The sequence below is a fragment of the Mandrillus leucophaeus genome, unplaced genomic scaffold (assembly GCF_000951045.1).
Source record: "Mandrillus leucophaeus isolate KB7577 unplaced genomic scaffold, Mleu.le_1.0 Scaffold1282, whole genome shotgun sequence".
Classification (NCBI taxonomy): Eukaryota; Metazoa; Chordata; class Mammalia; order Primates; family Cercopithecidae; genus Mandrillus; species Mandrillus leucophaeus.
In genome coordinates this window covers 490,494-508,641 of record NW_012101232.1, presented here as the reverse complement: position 1 = coordinate 508,641, position 18,148 = coordinate 490,494, and the positions used below count along the sequence as shown (strand labels likewise).

Sequence of the window (18,148 nt, the reverse complement as noted above, 5' to 3'; positions counted from 1 at the left end):
GGCTCACTGCAACCTCTGCCTCCCGGGTTCAAGCGATTCTCCTGCCTCAGCCTCCTGAGTAGCTGGGATTACAGGCATGAGCCACCACACCTGGCTAATTTTTTGTATTTTAAGTGGAGACGGGGTTTCACAATGTTGGCCAGGCTCATCTTGAACTCCTGAGCTCAAGTGATCCACCTGCCTCGACCTCCCAAAGTGCTGGAATTACAGGCATTAACCATGTCACTTATAATGGAACACAGGAAACGAAAGGCAAACTCTGGATGTTTTAGAGTATTGAAATATTCAAGGAAAGCAAAACTGTAATTTTTTTTTTTTAGAAACAAAGTCTCACTCGGACACCTAGGCTGTAGTGCAGTGGCATGATCATAGTTCACTGACACTTCAGACTCCTGGGCTTAATAGCGATCCTCTCGCTTCAGCCTCCTGAGTAGATGGAACTACATGCACGTGCCATCACACCTGGCTAATGTTTGTTGCCCAGGTTGGTCTCGAACTCCTTGGCTCAAGTAATGCTACTACCTTGGATTCCCAAAGTGCTGGGATTACAGGCATGAGCCACCATGCCCAACCAAGACTATACATCTTAAAAGCAGAGAAGAAACATATATCATTGCGCACTCCATTCATTACACTTATAAGCTTAGAGCCCTTTCCACAGTCCAAACTAAACATCAGTCTTTATAGTAAATTCTTATTAATTTCAGACTTTTGGAAAAGAATTTGATAAACATTTTGGGAAAGGAGGTTCTAAGCTACTGAGAATGAAGCTCAGTGACTTCAATGACATTACCAACATGCTACTTTTGAAAATGAACAAAGACTCAAAACCCCCTGGGAATCTGAAAGAATGTTCGCCCTGGATGAGTGACTTCAAAGTGGAGTTCCTGAGAAATGAGCTGGAGATTCCTGGTGAGTTAACCTCCAGGGGTGACAAAACTGTACTGTCAGGAGCACAGCACTGTAATAACTTGTGGTTTCTGGAATAGTGATACTGGGATATTGACAGTTATCTCTTTTTTTAAGGAATTTTAAAATTCACCAAATTTTTCATCATTAGGAAAATCCATAATTATGAATGAGCACACATTACTAAATGTTTAATGAGATTATAGTTCTTATATTTCTGATTCTGACAAATGTTCAGATTTTCATTTGGTAATAATGGTAAACAGCAATCATAGATTTCCTCTGAACATATTCATTTCATACTTTGCTCCTGAATAACTTTTCTTCAGAAATATAATACAGGTATAGACGCAGATTACTTCCTGGGATGTGTACACAGTTCCATTTAAAGTGACAAGTTAATGATAAGTCACTGACCTGCAGGAAAAATGATAATAATATTAGGGCTAGAGATGCACAGCAAATTGGCCAGATTTCAAGGCGTGACTTTTTCAGAGGAAATCTGTGTAAGTTCCATTTTCTTCACCCCAAATTTGCCAGAGGAGAAAAAAGTTTTAATCTGGTTATTCATGTTCTCATTTCAGTGGGTATAAGAAAAAATATATTTGGAGAAACACTTTTCTTTGTCATTAATAATTACTGTGCAGTTGCATATGGTTCATTTCAAGAAAAACATTTAAATGTAAGCCTTGTCATGAGCAGCTTGATTGGCCTTGAGAATATGCAGTGTTCTAGTCAATGCATCACTTTTCTATTTAGGATTTGTCCATGCTATTAGAGCGCTAAGTTCCGTAATCAGTCAAATTGAGAAATAACTTTTATTTTTTTTTTTTTGAGTTGGAGTCTTGCCGTGTCGCCCAGGCTGGAGTGTAGTGGCGCAATCTCGGCTCACTGCAAGCTGTGCCTCCTGAGTTCACACCATTCTCCTGCCTCAGCCTCCCGAGTAGCTGGGACTACAGGCGCTGCCACCATGCCCGGCTAATTTTTTGTATTTTAAGTAGAGACGGGGTTTCACCATGTAAACCAGGATGGTCTCTATCTCCTGACCTCATGATCCACCCGCCTCGGCCCTCCAAAGTGCTGGGATTACAGGAGTAAGCCGCTGTGCCTGGCTGAGAAATAACATTTTTTAAAAGTCAGTTTCCTTTAAATGAAAACTTTTCAGTAAAAAGTTTTATGTTAGATTGGCTTTTTAAAAAGTAGATCAAGAGACATGTTTTAAAATACAGGCAGTTGTCTAACAAGCTGTTCCTAAGCAAGGCTCTGGTTTGTTTTAGGTCAATATGACGGTAGGGGAAAGCCGTTGCCAGAGTACCACGTGCGAATCGCCGGGTTTGATGAGCGGGTAGGTGTGAGGGTGTGTGACCCAGTCCCTGTCCTGATGAACGTTCTTCAGATACGAGAATGATCTGTTTGCCTTTGGTAAATAAGAGACAACAGCCCATGTTGATCGCAGATATATCGAGTTTAACGTATTTACTGAGATGGAGTCTTGCCGTGTTGCTTGGGCTGGAGTGTAATGGTGCAATCTCGGCTCACTGCAACCTCTGCCTCCCGGGTTCAAATGATTCTCCTGCCTCAGCCTCCCAAGTAGCTGGGATTACAGGCGTGTGCCATCACGCCCAGCTGTTTTTTGAGTTTTTAGTAGAGACAGGGTTTCACCATGTTGACCAGGCTGGTCTTGAACTCCTGACCTCGTGATCCATCCACCTCTGCCTCCCCAAAGTGCTGGGATTACAGGTGTGAAACAGTGCGCCTGGCCTTTTTTTTTCTTCTTTGTTTGAGACAAGAGTCTCACTCTGTCACCCAGGCTAGAGTGCAGTGGTGCATTCTCAGCTCATTGCAACCTCCACACCCTGGGTTCAGGCGATTCTCCATGTCTCAGCCTCCCTAGTAGCTGGGGTACAAGTGTGCGCCACCACAACTGGCTAATTTTTGTATTTTTAGTAGAGACAGGGTTTCACCATGTTGACCAGACTGGTCTCGAACTCCTGACCTCAGGTGATCTACCCGCCCCATCCTCCCAAAGTGCTGAGATTGCAGGCATGAGCCACCACTCCCGGCCCTGAGTTTCTTAATATAATGTCTCCAGTGTTTGAGCAACAATTCTATTTAAGATACCATAAACTCAAAGAGTAAGCTGTGTGTGAGTATCCACTATAAAATATGTGTAGCATTAGCTTACCACTGTAGAAAGTTTGCATGTTGGCTGTTGCTGCTTGCTAAGGGTATCCACATTCATAAGCAAGTATTTATAACCAGGAATACAACATTTCTGCAGGCACAGTAGTCAGGCATAAGCAGGTAGCAGGAATTCGTTGCTGGCCTGAACGCTCTGCTCTTCTTTGACACTGTCTTCAGAGGGCAGCCCCGCGGAGGAATGCTCACAGCCAGTGTGGCTTTTCCTTCTGAGTTTGACACGTCACTAGCCTGTGCCCTGAGGTGACATTCTGATTTTTGAAGGTGACAGTCATGGCGTCTATGCGAAGGCCCAAGCGCATCATCATCCGTGGCCACAATGAGAGGGAGCACCCTTTCCTGGTGAAGGGTGGCGAGGACCTGCGGCAGGACCAGCGTGTGGAGCAGCTCTTCCAGGTCATGAATGGGATCCTGGCCCAAGACTCCGCCTGCAGCCAGAGGGCCCTGCAGCTGAGGACCTACAGCGTGGTGCCCATGACTTCCAGGTAACTGCCAGGCTGCTCCCAGCCAGTAGGCTGCTGCACATTGCTTGGCGTCCACGGGACTGTTTTTCTAGTGAAGAAAGAGCAGTTTGGGTTTACTCGTTAACCTTTTATTCTCCCTTTCAGGTTAGGATTAATTGAGTGGCTTGAAAATACTGTTACCTTGAAGGACCTTCTTTTGAACACCATGTCCCAAGAGGAGAAGGCGGCTTACCTGAGGTAAGGGCGGCCACACGCCCTGCTCCCCCAGCAGTCGCCTCCCCTCACTTCTCCAGTGGCAGGTCGGGGCCGTGACAGGCGCGCTCGAGAGCCCACACTGCCTGCCCCGCAGTCTGCTGGCTGGGTCAATAAACCAAATGGAGTGCTGGCTGCTAACCAGTAGTTGCAGATATTTTACCATAATACAAAATATATGTTAACTTTGGGTGGGGGGAAGAAAAATTGTTGAAGGAAATAATAATAAAATTAGCAGATAACATGTAGTAAAACATTTTCTGTGGGATAGGCACTGTTCTCAATTTTTAACGTGTATAAACCAATTTACTTCTCACCAACAACCTACAAGGTAAGTGAGTATTATTATCGCTACTGTACAGATGAGGAAGCTGAGGCCCAGAAAGGTCAAGTAACCTGTCCTGTGTCACTTAGCCTGTAAAGTGGAGTAGCTGGGATTACTAGTCATGATATGGATGCTTTTTTATTTTTCTTTATCCTTTTCTCTATTTTCCAAGTTTTCTACAATTAACATGTGTATTTTAACCACAAGTTTTTTTTTTTATTTCCTTTTTGTTTTTGTAAAAAAAAATAAGGACAATGTGAGAAACATTTTGAGGGTTGACAGATTTTGACAACCAAAGTTGACAGGTTTGGGTGACGAAGCTGTAGGATGAAGGAACAGCTTCAGGGCCTCTTTCTCTTTGATGTCCTCTGATTCTTTCCTAAAAAGTTTTTAAATAGGAGCAGTGTTCCCTTCAGTCAGGAAAGATTTCTGAAAAAATCAAACATATTCTTATCAAACTCATATTCCCAGGTGATAATTACTCTGCAGGGCAGTGTTCACCAACTTTTAGTTCCAGACATTTGAGTCCTTTGCTTAGAATTGTTTCTACTTTCCCTGGAATACGGGGCAACTGATGAGCATGCTTCCTGGAGTCTCTCAAATTCCAGATCTGGCCCTGGCACTGAGCCTCTGCCTGACAATGCAGGTGCCAAGCAAGTGTCGCCTTTCCTGTGGTACCTGTCTGCATTTGTGGGACGGGATGGTAGCGTGGAACCACACAGGGTTGATATAGGTACCAGGAGAATTGAAAGCACCTTACATAATGGAATTATGTAAATAATTTCCAACTGCCTTTTTACAGGGCACTTCCAGTACCCATTATTAAAATCCTTGCTATTTTTTTTCTTAATTCAGCATGTTACAGTGTTTTGTTTTTTTGAGACAGTGTCTCTCTTTGTCGCCAGACTGGAGTGCGGTGGCATGACCTCGGCTTACTGCAATCTCCGCCTCCCAGGTTCCAGCAGTTCTCCTGCCTCAGCCTCCTGAGTAGCTGGGATTACAGGCGTGCGCCACCATGCCCAGCTAATTTTTGTATTTAGTAGAGATGGGTTTTCACCATGTTGGCCAGGATGATCTTGATCACTTGACCTCATGATCTGCCCTCCTTGGCCTCCTAAAGTACTGGGTTTACAGGCCTGAGCTACTGCGCCCAGCCTACGGTTTTATAACCTAAGAATTTTCATCTCACTTTAAACTAGGAGGAGAGAATTTTAAGATGGAGGGGACTACTTTTAAAGTTAACTTTAGTAGCAACTTAGAAAAGATTTATTTCACCTGAAGTGATTGAATTGCTAAGTCACACATGAAACTGTTCTGTCTTTAGATTTTATTGGGAAAACTTGTTAAAGCTTTCCTTACAAAAGTACCTGAACATATGTATATAACATTGTTTCCCACTGCCCAGGTGCTGCCTTTTTCCTAGGAAACACTGAAAACAGCTTTTCAAGTTCACTTAAGCATCCATTGTCATTTACAAAAATACTTTCTCATAGGAGTGCAGAAGGTTATTGGAAGAAAAAGAAAAAATATTTTCTCATATTTACTATGGATTGTGTGTATATCTACGTGTTGGAAATATGAAGAAAGATGTGGCACTGGCCAGGCGCAGCAGCTTACGCCTGTAATCCCAGCACTTTGGGAGGCCGAGGTGGGCGGATCGCCTGACGTCAGGAACTCAAGACCAGTCTGGTCAAGATGGCGAAACCCTGTCTCTACTGAAAATACAAAAATTAGCCGGGCGTAGTGGCGGGCGCCTGTAATCCCAGCCACTTAGGAGGCTGAGGCATGAGAATTGCTTGAACCCAGGAGGTGGAGGTTGCAGCAAGCTGAGATTGCACCGCTGCACTCCAGCCTGGGCGACAGAGTCTCAAAAGAAAGAAAAAGTGACCGGGCGTGGTGGCTCACGCCTGTAATTCCAGCACTTGGGAGGCTGAGGCAGGCAGATCACGAGGTCAGGCATTCAAGACCAGCCTGGCCAACATGGTGAAAACCCGTCTCTACTAAAAATACAAAAATTAGCTGAACGTGGTGGCATTTGTCTGTAATCCCATCTAGTCAGGAAGCTGAGGCAGGAGAATCGCTTGAATCCAGGAGGCGGAGGTTACAGTGGGCCGAGATCGCACCACTGCACTCGCCTGGCGACAGAGCGAGACTTCATCTCAAAAAAAAAAAAAAAAGAAAAAGAAGTGGAAGTGGTCTAAATAAGGATAAAAACAGACATAATCCATCTTTAGCAAAACTGTGTGGGCTTTTTGGCTGTGGTAGTGACATGGCCCGAGGCTTCCAGCGGCTCCCTGTGGTGCTGTCGCCCTCTTGTTATGGTTCTTTCTAGGTCAAAGTTGCAGACTTGCATGGCTGGTTAATAAACAGTTATGTTTAGTTCATCTTATTCCTCTCTATGTCAGTGGGAAATTTATTGTATTTAATGGTTTTGTACCTAAATTTTTCATAGGCAATAGCTTGGATTTCTTTAGGAGTAGTTAAGCATGAATAATGGTATATTGAAATTCAAGATCCAGAGTAATGTGGGTTCAGTATTAATATTGAATATGGTTAAAAGTCATATTTTTTCCTGCTGCTTTGCTATTTTTCAGTGAATTCTTGGTGATCTTTGTCTTTGAAATCACATAATGCTAAAATCTTCCTAATTCCGATTCCCCTTTTCTCGCTCACTAGTGATCCCAAGGCACCGCTGTGTGAATATAGAGATTGGCTGACAAAAATGTCAGGAAAACATGATGTTGGAGCTTACATGCTAATGTATAAGTAAGTTTGGTTTTGATTTTCCTTTGTATTAGTTAGTTTGTTCTTCTGCGAATTGCATGTTTTCTTTTGATTCTTAGAAAGCTTTGCCTCAGAGAGATCATCAAGATTATTTGATATTTGAGTCTCAGTATAAACAAAAAGTTTTAAAATTTAAATTTTAAGTCAGAGAATTTTTTCTAATTAGATGTTTCTATTATTAAATCATAGGGGAGCTAATCGTACTGAAACAATCACCTCTTTTAGAAAACGAGAAAGTAAAGTGCCTGCCGATCTCTTAAAGTAAGTACCCTTCTGCCCTCACCCTTAGCAGGATCACAGCAGCCGCACAGCTGTGTCTCTCTTGCAGGCGGGCCTTTGTGAGGATGAGTACAAGCCCCGAGGCTTTCCTGGCACTCCGCTCCCACTTTGCCAGCTCTCATGCTCTGATATGCATCAGCCACTGGATCCTCGGGATTGGAGACAGACATCTGAACAACTTTATGGTGGCCATGGAGACTGGCGGCATGATCGGGATCGACTTTGGGCATGCATTTGGATCCGCTACACAGGTGCGCTTGCTGTGCTGTCATGATCCTGGGCGAGGCGAGAGTCATCATAGGACTTTCAACACCCTCCAGAAATAGACAGTTTTTAAGGAAAAACAACGTATTAGGTTCGTTTTGTCATGGTCATTGATTGCAGAAAGGGATAATCACTTCGTTCAGCCTTGTTCAGTCAGGTCACAGAAGTCATGGTGATCAATGATATCATCAGAACCGGGAATCAAATGTGTTCGCAGGTCAAAGGAAGACTCTAAGGAAGTTTTAGGAAGCCCCATAATAAAAATGTCTGGTAAAAAATGTGATACAGATCTTTTCTCTGGTTAACCTCTGAATGTTTGGATCCATCCTTCTCAATATCTGCGGCCTGTATCCTGCGCACGTGGGTTTTGCGCTGAGGGATAATGCAAGCTAAGATGGTTACTCCTGAGCGTAGGAACTCACATCTGTGTAGCTGATTTCAAGGGAAGCAGAGTTATATTGTTACTAAATGTGAACAGTAACTATGAGAGGTTGCTGCCGTTTGTGCTTGGTACTTTGAGAGTTCCGGCTTACATATTCTGCTGCTTGCCTTTTTTTCTTGTTTAGTTTCTGCCAGTCCCTGAGTTGATGCCTTTTCGGCTAACTCGCCAGTTTATCAATCTGATGTTACCAATGAAAGAAATGGGCCTTATGTACAGCGTCATGGTACACGCGCTCCGGGCCTTCCGCTCAGACCCTGGCCTGCTCACCAACACCATGGATGTGTTTGTCAAGGAGCCTTCCTTTGACTGGAAAGTAGGTTTTGTTTCATGTGCACTTTTCACTTTTGTGACAGTGTCCCTGTGATCGAGCTGGTATCTCCCGTGTATGATGGAAGTGCATTGAGTCATGTTGATGAAAATATTTACATTATTTTGTACAGCATTTCTCAAAATTAGTATTTAGGATTGTCTGGCTTGAAAACCAGAGGCCAGGCCCAGTGGTTCACGCCTGTAATCCCAAAACTTGGGGAGGCAGAGACGGGAGGATCACCTGAGGTCAGGAGTTGGAGACCAGCCTGGCCAACATGGTGAAACCCTGTCTCTACTAAAAATACAGAAATTAGCTTGGTGTGGTAACGCACGCCTATAATCCCCGTTCCTTGGGAGGCTAAGGCAGGAGAATGGCTTGAAACTGGGAGGCAGAGGTTGCAGTGAGCCAAGATCACGCCACTGCACTCCAGCCTGCGCGACAAGAGTGAAACTCTGCCTCAAAAAAAAAAAAAAAAAAGTTAAGAGGCAAAACCTTTATTTGGAGAAATAAGGGGCCTGCTGAGGCCCTTCGTCTCGTGATGTGTGCGCCATGGAGTCTGTATGAACAGCTTTGTAGCTGTAGACAATAAAGCAAGGCTGCTCCTGGTTATAGATGTTTGTTTACTTTAAGATCATTACTGGATTTAATCTGTTTGGACATGATTGTATGTACCATTATAATCAGCCGGGAAAATCATATTCTTTTCTTTTAGAATTTTGAACAGAAAATGCTGAAAAAAGGAGGATCATGGATCCAAGAAATAAATGTTGCTGAAAAAAATTGGTATCCCCGACAGAAAATATGTTACGCTAAGAGAAAGTTAGCAGGTGCCAATCCAGCAGTCATTACTTGGTAAGATTTTTATATGTGGAAAAAACTAACGGACTACCAACATGCTACTGTTTCTCGAGGAACCAACATATGTACAAAGTGCTGAGCACTTGATATTCTGTTAGCATGACTTCTCTGCTTTCACTGAGGAGGAAAGCAGGGCTTAGAGAGGCTGACTTCCCGAAAGCCAGGGCGAGGCCTGCAACTGTGACGTATGTCTTCAGGCTTACACTCAGTCCCTGGAACAGTGGTGCCAATTGGAGAAACAGAAGGTGTGCTCTTAGGCCAGAATATTGTTATATGCATGAGGAGACTCAGGTTTTAAATTTGCTTTTGTCCTTTTTAGGGCATTTGACCCTGATGGACATAGTACCTAGGTATGAAAAGCACGGTGTGGACTTGTTAGATGAGACTCCAATTTGAGTTGGCTTTTAGGTTAGCTTTAAAATTTTTTCTTGTTGAGGTCTAAAGCAAATATAAATTTATGGAGATGATTCACAGGAAGGAAAAAAGTTTGACTTTAGAATTAAGTAATAGTGGCAGTCTATGGTCAACTTATTTTTGACAAGGGTGCCAAGACCATTCAGTGACCTTTCCAACAAATAGCACTGGCAAAAGAATGAAGTTAGGTCCCTGTTTCACACCATGTGGAAAAATTAATTCAGAATGGATCAAAGAGCTAAATGCAAGAGTCAAAACTATAAAACACTTAGTAGTAGGAGTAAATCAGCTGGGCGTGGTGACTTACGCCTCTAATTCCAACACTTTGGGAGGCCAAGGCGAGTGGATCACTTGAGGTCAGGAGTTCGAGACCACCCTGGCCATCAAGGTGAAACCCCGTCTCTACTGAAAATACAAAAATTAGCTGGGCATGGTGATGCGCACCTGTAATCCCAGCTATTAGGAAGGCTGAGGCAGGAGAATGACTTGAACCCCGGGAGGTAGAGGTTGCAGTGAGCCAAGATGGCGCCACTGTACTCCAGCCTGGGTGACAAAGCGAGACTCTGTCTTAAAAAAAAAAAAAAAAGTAGGAATAGGAGTAAATCATCCTGACCTTGGATTTTGTTGTGATACTTGCCATTTTTTAGGTATGACACTGAAAGCACAAGGAAGAAACAAATACATACATTGGACTTCATCAAAATTAAACAATTTTGTGCTTCACAGAGTGCTATCAAGAAAGTGTTTCAGCCTTTAGAATGGGATAAAATATTTGCAAGTCATATATCTGATAAGGGACTTGTATCTAGAATACATTTTAAAACTTTTAGAGCCTAATAGTAGATAGACAATTAAAAATGGTCAGGGCTGGGCTCAGTGGCTCACGCCTGTAATCTCAGCTACTAGGGAGGCTGAGGCAGGAGGATCACTTGAACCCAGGAGGCAGAGGTTGCAGTGAGCCGAGATCGCGCCATTGCACTCCGGCCTGGGTGACAGAGCAAGACCCTGTCTCAAAAAAAAAAGGTCAAAAGACTTGAACTAACATTTCTCTAATGAAAATATACAAATGGCCAATAAGCGCATGAAAAAATGCTCAGCATCACTGGTCATCAGGGAAATCCAAGTGAGATACTACCTCACACCTGCTAAGATGGCTATTGTTTAATTAATTAATTTTTGAGACAAAGTCTTGCTCTGTCACCCAGGCTCACTGCAACCTCCACCTCCTGGGTTCAAGTAATCCTCCTGTCCCAGCCTCCTGAGTAACTGGAATTACAGGTGCATGCTACCACACCTGGTAATTTTTGTATTTTTAGTAGAAATGGGGTTTTGCCATGTTGGCCAGGCTGGTCTTGAACTCCTGACCTCGGGTGAGCCACCACGCCTTGCCAGATGGCTATAATTTTAAAATGGGGCTAATGCAGTGGCTCACACCTGTAATCCCAGCACTTTGGGAGGCCAAGGCAGGAGGATAACTAGATCCCAGGAGTTCAAGTCTAGCCTGGGCAATATAGCAACACCCTGTCTCTACCAAAAATTTTTAAAACTTTCTTTTTTTTTTTAATTAAAAAAAAAGGAATCTAACAAATGTTGAGGATGCAGAGAAGGTGGACTCCTCATACTCTGCTGGTGGGAGTGGGAAAGGGTGCATCTGCTGTGGGAAAGTGGCAGTTCTTCACAAAGTTAAACATAGAGTTATCATTGTGAACCCAGCAATGCCACTCCTAGGTGAATCCTAGGAATTCATTCAGGAGAAGTGAAGGCTTACGTTCACACAAAAACTTGAGCAGCATAATTCTTGTTCTGTTTTCCTACAGATCCAGTCTTTGACTGAAAGGTTATAAGCCACAGAAAAGACTCTGTGAGTGATGACATGGGGAATGTGTTTGGATAGGATCACTAGGAATGCAGGAAACAAAGGAAAATAACACATGCTTTGTGTTTTCTGTTTGTTCTTTTTCCAGTGATGAGCTGCTACTGGGTCACGAGAAGGCGCCTGCTTTCAGAGACTATGTGGCTGTGGCACGAGGAAGCAAAGATCACAACATTCGTGCCCGAGAACCAGAGGGTGGGCTTTCAGAAGAAACTCAAGTGAAGTGCTTGATTGACCAGGCAACAGACCCCAACATCCTTGGCAGAACCTGGGAAGGATGGGAGCCCTGGATGTGAGGTCTGTGGGAGTCTGCAGATAGAAGGTGTTACATTGTTTAAAGAATCTACTATACTTTGGTTGGCAGTAATCCATGAGCTGATTTTCCTGAAGCACTAAAGAGAAATCCCTTTCGTGCTACAGTTTTATAGCATGAGTTTAAATCAAGATTATGAGTAAATGTATATGGGTTAAGTCAAAGATAAGGTTATAGTAACATCAAAGGTTAGGTGAGGTTTATAGAAAGATACATATCCAGGCTTACCAAAGTATTAAGTCAAGAATATAGTATGTGATCAGCTTTCAAAGCATTTACAAGTGCTGCAAGTTAGTGAAACAGCTGTCTCCATAAACAGGAAATGTGAGAAACCTTGGAATGCCCTCTGGTTCTGGCACATTGGAAAGCACACTCAGAAGGCTTCATGGCCAAGATTTTGGGAGAGTAAAGCTAAGTATAGTTGATGTAACATTGTAGAAGCAGCATAGGAACAATAAGAACAATAGGTAAAGCTCTAATTATGGCTTATATTTAGAAATGACTGCATTTGATATTTTAGGATATTTTTCTAGGTTTTTTCCTTTCATTTTATTCTCTTTTAGTTTTGACATTTTACGGTAGATTTGCTCTCTAGAAGGGAACGTCTTTATTTAGGAGGGTAAAAATTTTGGTCATAGCATTCACTTTTGCTATTCCGATCTACAACTGGAAGATACGTAAAAGTGCTTTTTGCATTGCAAATTTGGGATAACTTCAAAAATCCCATGGTTGATGTTAGGGATAGTACTAAGCATTTTAGTTCCAGGAGAATAAAAGAAATTCCTATTTGAAATGAATTCCTCATTTGGAGGAAAAAAAAGCATGCATTCTAGCACAAGATCAAATTATGGAATACAAAAGTGGCTCCTTCCCATGTGCAGTCCCTGTCCCCCCTGCAGTCCTCTGCACACCCGAACTGTTTCTGATTGGCTTTTAGCTTTTTGTTGTTGTTTTCTCCTTCTAACACTTGTATTTGGAAACTCTTCTGTGATTTTGAGAAGTATACTCTTGAGTGTTTAATAAAGTTTTTTTCCAAAAGTAGTGTGTATCTCTTTTAAGCAGTTTAAAGAGCAAAATATTCATCTTACAAAATAGTTCATTATACTACTTGCCTAGTTTGTTCTGATAAATGCGGGTTAAATGCGTTATGGCATTTAAAATAAACATTAATGTCCAGGCACACTGGGAGGCCAAGGCAGGAAGATTGCTTGAACTCCTTGAGCCCAGGAGTTAAAGACCAAGAGGGCAACATAGTGAGATCCCATGTCTATTTTTAAAAATAAAATAACAAATTTATCTTCTCAACAAGTGACACCTATTGAACCATATTTCATTTGTAAAGAAAAATAAGTGATCGTGTATGTGAACAATCTGGTACACATGATCTAGTAAATATTTTTGCACAAAAATGGCCAAAGTAAGCCCACTTTGGAGTAGAGTTGATAATATATTGTTATCTGTAACAACTAATTCGCTATAATTCTTGCTTGAGTCCTGATAATTTGGACTACATTCATTAAATGGATCACCTACATTGTAGGAAACCCTGTTTTTTTAATGACTACTTTTCATATCAATAAAAGTTGATTGTTAGGCCAGGTGTGGTGGCTCACACCTGTAATTCTAGCACTTTGGGAGGCTGAGGCGGGTGGATCACCTGAGTTCGGGAGTTCGAGACCAGCCTGACCAACATGGAGAAACCCCGTCTCCACTAAAAATACAAAATTAGCCAGGTGTGGTGGCCCATGCCTGTAATCCCAGCTACTCAGGAGACCGAAGCAGGAGAATTGCTTGAACCCAGGAGGCAGAGGTTGCGGTGAGCCAAGATCGTGCCATTGCACTCCAGCCTGGGCAACAAGAGTGAAACTCCATCTCCAAAACAAAAAAAAAAAATTGATTGTTACAAGTTGTGTGTGTGGGTCTAGTCTCAAAGCTGTGTGCTCAAAAAGTTCATCATTGCTCACGAGAGTGCAGTAAGAAGAAACTCTTGCTGTGTACAGCATTCAGAAAACATTCATAAAATTATACTAGATGTTAAATGGTCATTACACAATGTAGGAACTGCACATCTGAATCATCACTGGGGCTTGAACTTCAACTCGTGATTCTTGCTGAATAAGAATATTTGATTTGGAAACCAAGAAACAACACTTAACACTGATTACAATTACAAGGAAATATGAATGATATTGTATGAGTGGTAATATTTACATTATAAACATTTTGATATGCAGGTTGTATATGAAACATTTGTTTTTCAACCCCAAAATAATCCAGAAAGTTTCAGATTTAAGCTTAGTGAAGACTTGAATGATCCCATGCTTATGAATATCAATTTTAGCACTTTGTCAGACTAAAAACCCAAGTATATAATACACTCCTTTAGGACAAGTACTGTGTCCTAATCACTATCTGTCAGCACCTCATAGTTTGGCACATGATAGTCAACAGAACAAAGCCATAGGAATAATTCAGTAAAGAATTCAACTTTTAAAAACTACTTCTATAAGAAATAAAAATTGGCTGGGTGCTGTGGCTCACACCTGTAATCCCAGCACTTTGGGAGGCTGAGGCGGGCAGATCACGAGGTCAGGAGATCAAGACCATCCTGGCTAACACGGTGAAACCTTGTCTCTACTAAAAATAGAAAAACAAAATTAGCCAGGCAGTCCAATTAGTGGTGGCAGTCGCCTGTAGTCCCAGCTACTCAGGAGGCGGGAGAATGGCATGAACCAGGGAGGCGGACCCTGCAGTGAGCTCAGATGGTGCCACTGTACTCCAGCCTGGGCGACAGAGCAAGACTCTGTCTCAAAAAAATAAATAAAAATTACTTCACTGACGAGAATTTTTGAAGCACTGTTTATTAACTAATGACCAGTAACTTTTTTTTTTTTTTTTTTGAGATTCACAGTTGCCCAGGCTGCACCTCCCGGGTTCAAATGATTCTCCCGCCTCAGCCTCCCGAGTAGCCAGGACTACTGGCGCGCACTACCACGCCCGGCTAATTTTTGTATTTTAAGTTTTGTATTTTGTATTTTTGTATTTTTAGTAGAGATGGGGTTTCACCATGTTGGCCAGGCTGGTCTCAAACTCCTGACCTCAGGTGACCTGCCTGCCTCAGCCTCCCAAAGTGTTGGGATTACAAGCGTGAGCCACTGCACCTGTACTGCCAAAAATTCTTTGAACTTCAGAATGTTGTCTGTATTAAAATGAAAATATAACTCTGGGAATTGCATGAAGTTGCTTTTGAATATTTTATGAAAGTAAAGAATTTAGGGATCATGCCACTGCACTCCAGCCTGGGCGACACTGAGACTTGTTTTTGAGATGGTGTGTCAAAAAAAAAAAATTAAGGATCAGCTTTTCAAAAAGTGAAAAGACCATTGGGCGTTTGATAGGAATTGCATCGAATCTGCAGATTACTTTGGTTAATATTGCCATCTTAACAATACTGTATTTCAATCCATGAGCACAGAATGCATTTCCATTTATTTATGTCTTGTTTAATTTCCTTCAACAATGGTTTGCAATTTTTAGCAGTTTTAAATACTTCTAATGTTTTGTTTCCTTGGTTAAATTTATTCCTAGCTATTTTGTTCTTTTGGCTACTATTGTAAATGGAATTGTTTTTCCTAACTATGTTTCCAGATTGTTCATTGCTAGTGTATACAAACAACTGATTTTGTGTGTTGGTCTTTTCTCCTGCAACTTTGCTGAATTAATTTAATAGCTTTAGTACTTATTTTGTGTATTCTTTGGGATTTTCTATATATAGGATGATGTCATCTGTGCATAGAGATAGTTTTATTTCTTTTCCAATTTGACTACCTTTTCTTTTTTCTTACCTAATTGTTGTGGCTAGAACATTCAGCACAGTGCTGAGCAGCAGTGGTAAAAGTGGGCATCCTTCTCTTGTTCCCGATCTTAGGGAGAAAGTTTTCATCTCTCACCATTGAGTGTGATGTTAGCTGTGGGTTTTCTGTTTTCCTTTTTTTTTTTTTTTTTTAGATGGAGTCTTGCTGTGTCACCCAGGCTGGAGTGCAGTGATCTTGGCTCACTGCAACCTCTGCCTCCCGGGTTCAAGTGATTCTCCTGCCTCAGCCTCTGGAGTAGTTTGGATACAGGCACGCGCCACCACGTGGGCTAATTTTTTGTATTTTTAGTAGAGATGGAGTTTCACCGTGTTAGCCAGGATGGTCTTGATCTCCTAATCTCGTGATCCACCCGCCTCGGCCTGCCGAAATGCTGGGATTACAGGCATGAGCCACTGTGCCCGGCCAGCTGTGAGTTTTCATAAATACCCTTTATCATGTTGAAGAAGTACCTTCTAAGTTTGGCAAGTGTTTTTATTATGAAATGGTGAATTTTGCCAATTTTTTTTTTTGGCATCAAAATGAACCTGTGGTTTTTCTCCTTTAGTCTATTAATGTCATATATTGATTAATATTTGTATATTGAACCACACTTTCATTGCTGGGATGAATTCTACCTGGCCATAGTGAATAATCCTTTATAATAATTTGTTGATTTTACTTTGCTAATATTTTGTTGAGGATTTTTGCATCAAGAAGAGATTAGTCTCTAGTTTTCTTGTGGTGCCTTTGACTTTGGTATCAGGGTAGTGCTGGCTTCATAAAATGGGTTAGAAAGTTTTCCTTCCTCTGATGTTTACTGGAAGAGTTTGAGAAAGATTTTGGTATTAATTATTTAAAGGTTTTGTGGAATTCAACAGTGAAGGCATGTGGTGCTAGTCTTGTCTTTGTTGGAGGTTTTTTTATCGCTGATTCAATCACTGCTTGTTGTAGATCTGTTCAAATTTTCTATTTTTTCTTGAGTCACTTGTGGTAATTGAGTGTTTCTAGGGAATTTGTCCATTTCATCCAGTTTATCTAATGCACTGGCATTTATTTCTGTAAGGTTAGTGGTAGTGTCCCTGTGTTCATTTCTGATAGTTATTTATGTTTTCTTTTTCTAAATATAGCTTAATCATCTTTAGCTTTATAGGTAAAGGTAAGTCAATTTTGTTAGCCTCTTCAAAGAATCAACTTTCAGTTTTGTTGATTCTATTTTTCCTTTTTTTTTTTTTTTTTTTTGAGACAGAGTCTCTCTCTGTTGCCCAGGCTAGAGTGCAGTGGCGTGAGCTCAGCTCACTGCAACCTCCACCTCCCAGTTGTTGTTTTTTTGTTGTTTTTTGTTTTGTTTTGTTTTGTTTTGTTTGAGATAGGGTCTCTCTCTGTCGCCCAGGCTGGAGTACAGTGATGCGATCTTGGCTCACTGCAAGCTCCGCCTCCCAGGTTCACCACATTCTCCTGCCTCAGCCTCTGAGTAGCTGGGACTACAGGCGCGCACTACCACGCCCGGCTAATTTTTGTATTTTAAGTTTTGTATTTTGTATTTTTGTATTTTTAGTAGAGATGGGGTTTCACCATGTTGGCCAGGCTGGTCTCAAACTCCTGACCTCAGGTGACCTGCCTGCCTCAGCCTCCCAAAGTGTTGGGATTACAAGCGTGAGCCACTGCACCTGTACTGCCAAAAATTCTTTGAACTTCAGAATGTTGTCTGTATTAAAATGAAAATATAACTCTGGGAATTGCATGAAGTTGCTTTTGAATATTTTATGAAAGTAAAGAATTTAGGGATCATGCCACTGCACTCCAGCCTGGGCGACACTGAGACTTGTTTTTGAGATGGTGTGTCAAAAAAAAAAAATTAAGGATCAGCTTTTCAAAAAGTGAAAAGACCATTGGGCGTTTGATAGGAATTGCATCGAATCTGCAGATTACTTTGGTTAATATTGCCATCTTAACAATACTGTATTTCAATCCATGAGCACAGAATGCATTTCCATTTATTTATGTCTTGTTTAATTTCCTTCAACAATGGTTTGCAATTTTTAGCAGTTTTAAATACTTCTAATGTTTTGTTTCCTTGGTTAAATTTATTCCTAGCTATTTTGTTCTTTTGGCTACTATTGTAAATGGAATTGTTTTTCCTAACTATGTTTCCAGATTGTTCATTGCTAGTGTATACAAACAACTGATTTTGTGTGTTGGTCTTTTCTCCTGCAACTTTGCTGAATTAATTTAATAGCTTTAGTACTTATTTTGTGTATTCTTTGGGATTTTCTATATATAGGATGATGTCATCTGTGCATAGAGATAGTTTTATTTCTTTTCCAATTTGACTACCTTTTCTTTTTTCTTACCTAATTGTTGTGGCTAGAACATTCAGCACAGTGCTGAGCAGCAGTGGTAAAAGTGGGCATCCTTCTCTTGTTCCCGATCTTAGGGAGAAAGTTTTCATCTCTCACCATTGAGTGTGATGTTAGCTGTGGGTTTTCTGTTTTCCTTTTTTTTTTTTTTTTTTGAGATGGAGTCTTGCTGTGTCACCCAGGCTGGAGTGCAGTGATCTTGGCTCACTGCAACCTCTGCCTCCCGGGTTCAAGTGATTCTCCTGCCTCAG

The 18,148-nt window shown here is 41.6% G+C and overlaps 1 protein-coding gene across 1 annotated transcript in view; it reads left to right on the top strand.

Moving 5' to 3' along the window:
* Positions 1 to 12,727, top strand: part of LOC105533771 (DNA-dependent protein kinase catalytic subunit-like) — a gene marked incomplete at its 5' end in the record, with an annotated part of 16,068 nt that extends 3,341 nt beyond the window's left edge. The window contains 10 exons of the mRNA XM_011972299.1: positions 708 to 912; positions 2,187 to 2,254; positions 3,373 to 3,593; positions 3,717 to 3,809; positions 6,826 to 6,915; positions 7,123 to 7,194; positions 7,262 to 7,463; positions 8,043 to 8,231; positions 8,941 to 9,080; positions 11,465 to 12,727. Of these exons, the coding sequence (XP_011827689.1) occupies positions 708 to 912; positions 2,187 to 2,254; positions 3,373 to 3,593; positions 3,717 to 3,809; positions 6,826 to 6,915; positions 7,123 to 7,194; positions 7,262 to 7,463; positions 8,043 to 8,231; positions 8,941 to 9,080; positions 11,465 to 11,669 (1,485 nt within the window). The remainder of the gene's footprint in view (positions 1 to 707; positions 913 to 2,186; positions 2,255 to 3,372; positions 3,594 to 3,716; positions 3,810 to 6,825; positions 6,916 to 7,122; positions 7,195 to 7,261; positions 7,464 to 8,042; positions 8,232 to 8,940; positions 9,081 to 11,464) is intronic.
* Positions 12,728 to 18,148: the final 5,421 nt, after the last annotated feature.